The following is a 4,516-nucleotide window of genomic DNA, read 5'->3' as shown; positions in this document are numbered from 1 at the left end:
TCTTTCACACACACATTGCGTTTGTCGTCCTTACACGCTGTTCAATGTCACAGCTCGACAGATCTTAGATCTTATACACACATTATTTTTCACCTTTTAAAATCTGCCAGCTGTTCAATCAGACGACCATTATTATCCAAATAAGGAGCAGTTGGGAATGAACAGACCTTATTATCGTTCATATATAGAGGAGACTGAGGTTAGTTGTTACCGGGGCAAGTTGTCACAATGGCTACAGCCGTTCGATTGCAAAGTCTTTGATTTCTCTAGCATGTTGATTCCAAACACCTGGTTCACAACTGATATAAATTCAGATTTTATTTTGGGTTAATACTCTTCTCTAATTTAAATGACAAATGGCATTATATTTTTGAAAAGCAGGGACAAACAAGGGAATATAATACAATATTATATGGAAGTAGATTTTTGTAAAAGAATGTGAAGGCTTTACTGTGCTCTCATGACAAATGTATTTTTCACAATGGCGGGTTGGGGCAAGTTGTCACATGTGTTTTAGCCTATGTGTTATTGCCACACCTTTTTTGTAGAGCACTTATGTTGTTTCATGATTTTTTTTTTTCTTCATAATTAAAAAAAACTTCTACGGTTTCATTTTCATTTTAAATACATAAAGGCTGTAGAAAATGTTATTTGTTTATTTAAAATAGCTTTAAAATTTCTAAATTATTGTCAAATAAACAGAAGGTTAGCATTGTGACAGCTTGCCCCATATTCCTAAAGTAACAATTCAAAAGGTCAATACATTTCTTTTTCTTTTTCAATCAAGAATCTTAAATATATTCCAACAAATATGAGATATAAATAAAACTATTCCACGTTTATTTTATATTTTTAAAGAGTTTATTTAAATTTATTTTTACATGCTTGATTTTTTTTAAATGTTTATGAATTTATAATGTACTTTAGTAAGTAATGTAGGGTTAGATCAGGTAAAAATCATAACTGCACATTTTCATTTGTCATGTAATTATTAGTTTTAAATAATATTAAATGATTCTTACTATTTTTTATAATAACAAAAAAAAAACACTGAAATTAGGTTAACCCAAATGTATATTTATTTTGAAGTTAACAAGGGATCTCTTTTTGTAACAAAAAGCAAATACTGTCTAAACAGACCATCAAACAAACAGAACCCACAGTGATGATGATCTCAAGAGTTCAGTCCCGTTCAGATGACATCATCAGCCAGAATACAAATCAACATACACATGAATAGTTCCACATGATATGAATATTTATTCTAAAGGAAGACTTATCATTAAAAAAAAAAATGAATCTAACATAACTCCATAAACAAAACGTAATAACACTTTCAGTGTTTCCTGCATCTGTTTTGGTGGGCCAGTGTGAAAATCTTCCACGCGTGTAAACACAGACACACGCAACACATGTGTGTCTGTGCTCACTTGAGTGTGTGGACTGTTCAAGGCAACACTAATCACATTTAAATCATAAAAAAAATTACAGATTATAAACAAAAACAAAAGTCATGGAAACTATAATCTACACCTTCTTCCAGTCTAAGAAATTTAGCATCAAAAAATTATTAAAAAAAAGAACGTAAAATTACAAACGACAGTATTCACATCTACAGCAGAATAAAAGTAAACAACATAATTTAAAATTAAGCACTGAGTTGATTGATAGCTAACTGAAAGTTCTACTGCTTGTAAAGGACAGAGACAGAGAGAGAGAGAGAGAAAGAGAGAGAGAGAGAGAGATGTGTGGGATTTTAAATGCATTATCGCCATCTTGTGGCAGTCGATTGAACTGCTTATCTCAGAAACTCATTGTCTGCTGGCATGAATGAGGTATGTTGAGGGAGTCTGAAGGTAGAGGATTGGTTTTAGTTGTAATCGATCAGTTACTACTTAGTTGTGACATACATATGCATTAAACGCATGACCATATCATCCCACGTGAACAAAAAACATACCTAAACTGATTTAAAGGTCCCTTTCATTGGGGCCAAATTACATTTCATTAAAACGTGCATTTCACTATTTGAATATCATTCTACTTTTTGACCATTTGCCATGTTTAAGACAAGAAATATTGTGAAGAGTCCAGGGGAATGGAACTGAAAAGTGTCACAAGCCAGATTCAAACACACATCACTTGTATGAACACCACAGCTCAACCCCTAAGTCACCATTCCAATCTTCTCCTCTAGGAAAATAGCTTTTGAAAAGGAATACGTGATACAGATATGACAACTGGCCATTTTTCTGTAATCAAATCTGTCACCAGACCAGTACAGATTAGGCAAAAATCAACTGGATACATGGCGAAACAGAATTCATGCATTTCAAGAAATTTACATACAACACATTTGAAAGTAAAGTGTGTAATTTGAGCGCCTCCAAACTGAATCAGACTGAATGCCACAGGTTGAGCCTAAGTTATACAGTAAGTCGGGAGGTCAGGATGCTCAAACAAACAGAGCAATGTTTTGATAGTGCCACAGGAAATCAACCTACAAATGGCTTATTTACAGTCTATTCGCAGATTAAGATTGGACAGGAGGAAGGTTTTTAACATGCTTAAAATTACACACATCACCTTTAATAAGCCAGATTGAATTAAATTAAATAATTTTATTAAATAAAATCACCTCCGTTTATTGCATGATGCAGCTGACTACACCCCCCAAACTCCCTCCAAATGTCACCATGGTCTCTGGTTACAGTGATGGCATAGGTCTAGAAATAATCTAGCTTTATGATTGTAAGAGGAGGGGAAGAACAGACAGGAGAGAACTGTGGAAGAGAGTGGGAATATGACCAGTAAGAGAAAGAGAGCAGTAGTTTGTTACCCTGCTTTTTCGGAGAGTCCCGCCACTGAAGAACAGAGGAGATTCATTCCTGAAGGTGGCGTGAGTGAGCAACACATCTGGGCCTGATACAATGACACATCAGCGCACAATGTAATACATTAAGATTGAGGACCTCATAATAATAGTAATAATGATCATAATAATCTTCCCAGGTTGATGAAATGACACTAGACTGTTGCACCAACAGTAAACACCAGAAATCAAACTTTAAGAGAACGTAATTCATACAAATATTACTGAAGTTTTCATAACACCATGTGTTTTTTTTCTTCTATAGTCCAGATATTTTTTTTTTTAGCAACTCGGCATTTCCACGCATGTACGAAAACCAGGCAGGCTCAGAGAGTATATACTGCAATATCAGACAGTGAGGTTAGAGAGAGATGGAGGATATATTTACAGCACACTGAGTAAAAATGATACTATATAATCATATATATATATATATATATATATATATATATGTATTTATAATTTATATAGGTTGTCCCATACAATGGTTGCAGGGGCTGCTGTTTTTGCCTGGTTATTCTGTATGTGTGATGTAATGTAACTTTGGTGTGATGTACATGAGTGTGTGTGTGTGTGTGTGTCTGTCAGTGATATTGCAGGGTTGAATGGTTTAAATTCATTCGAATTTTGTATTCCGTTTAAGACACTTTTTGTTCGGTGTGTGTTTGCATGCGTGGCTGTTACGAGTCTGTCTTTCAATGGTTTTGGGAGCAGACCGTGTATCTTGAAAGTTCATGCATGCACATATCACTGTGCAACATGTGCCAGAGTACATCTGGACCGTTTGAAAGGAATCATGGGAGGCGAGGGAAGTGTGGTCACCGTCATATTGCCTGTTGTTACTGTTTACGTCTCATCTTGTGTGTTTGCTCATGTGTCATTATGGTAATGAAAGAATAGTGTGTGTGTAAAAATGAGCCCATGCGTCAACTCTCACGTCCCTGTCCTGTGTGTCGAAGCGTATTTGAGGTCCTCCAGTTCCAACAGGTCAACACTTGTTTTGTTTTGTTTTCTCACATATATCCTCTCTCTTCTGCCATCCCTGTTTTTGAAGCATCTGAAGGAAGAGGGTGCGGAGGGATGGATCTCTAGATGAAGTACTCTTTTTTGTCATCCACCCCAGAGTGGCCACCCTCAGCATTAATGATAGCTGTGTCTGCATCAGGAGCATCATCAGAACCTTTCGCCTCATGAGTCAGGTACGTACCTGAGAGAGAGAGAGAGAGAGAGAGAGAGAGAGAGAGTGAAACCACAGCTGTATCTGTTTTATTTGTTACTTCTATTTGTATATCATCTTCATTAATTGTGTATTTTCAGTGATTTGTTGAATGCTTATTTTATATTATACTGTATATTATTATTACATTACACATGTCTTTTCTCACATGTCTTTTTTTGTTGCGTGTGTTCAAAAAAAATTGTTGAACAGGAAATCAGGAACTGAAGACTGGGATTTTCTGTTAATATCACAGCTTAACTAAAAAAAATCAACACAAAAGAAGATATTTTGAAGAATGTTTGAAAGAAAATGTTTCTGGTAGCCATTGCCTTCCATAGTACAGAAAACGAAAAGAAAAAAAAAATCTACAGAAGTCAATGGCTACCAGCAACTGTTGGGTTACAAACATTCTTCTATAAATATAT

General features: G+C 35.2%; 1 protein-coding gene across 5 annotated transcripts in view; it reads right to left on the bottom strand.

Moving 5' to 3' along the window:
* Positions 1 to 1,196: 1,196 nt before the first annotated feature.
* LOC113120995 (cell adhesion molecule 3-like) overlaps positions 1,197 to 4,516 on the bottom strand; it is a 56,441-nt gene continuing 53,121 nt past the window's right edge. For all 5 annotated transcript variants that reach the window (XM_026291185.1, XM_026291202.1, XM_026291194.1 and 2 more), the window contains one exon: positions 1,197 to 4,079. In XM_026291185.1, the coding sequence (XP_026146970.1) occupies positions 3,961 to 4,079 (119 nt within the window). In that variant the 3' untranslated portion in view covers positions 1,197 to 3,960. The remainder of the gene's footprint in view (positions 4,080 to 4,516) is intronic.

The sequence above is a fragment of the Carassius auratus genome, chromosome 2 (assembly GCF_003368295.1).
Source record: "Carassius auratus strain Wakin chromosome 2, ASM336829v1, whole genome shotgun sequence".
NCBI lineage: Eukaryota > Metazoa > Chordata > Actinopteri > Cypriniformes > Cyprinidae > Carassius > Carassius auratus.
The sequence above is the reverse complement of the archived record's forward strand: the minus strand, read 5'-3'. Positions and strand labels throughout refer to the sequence as shown.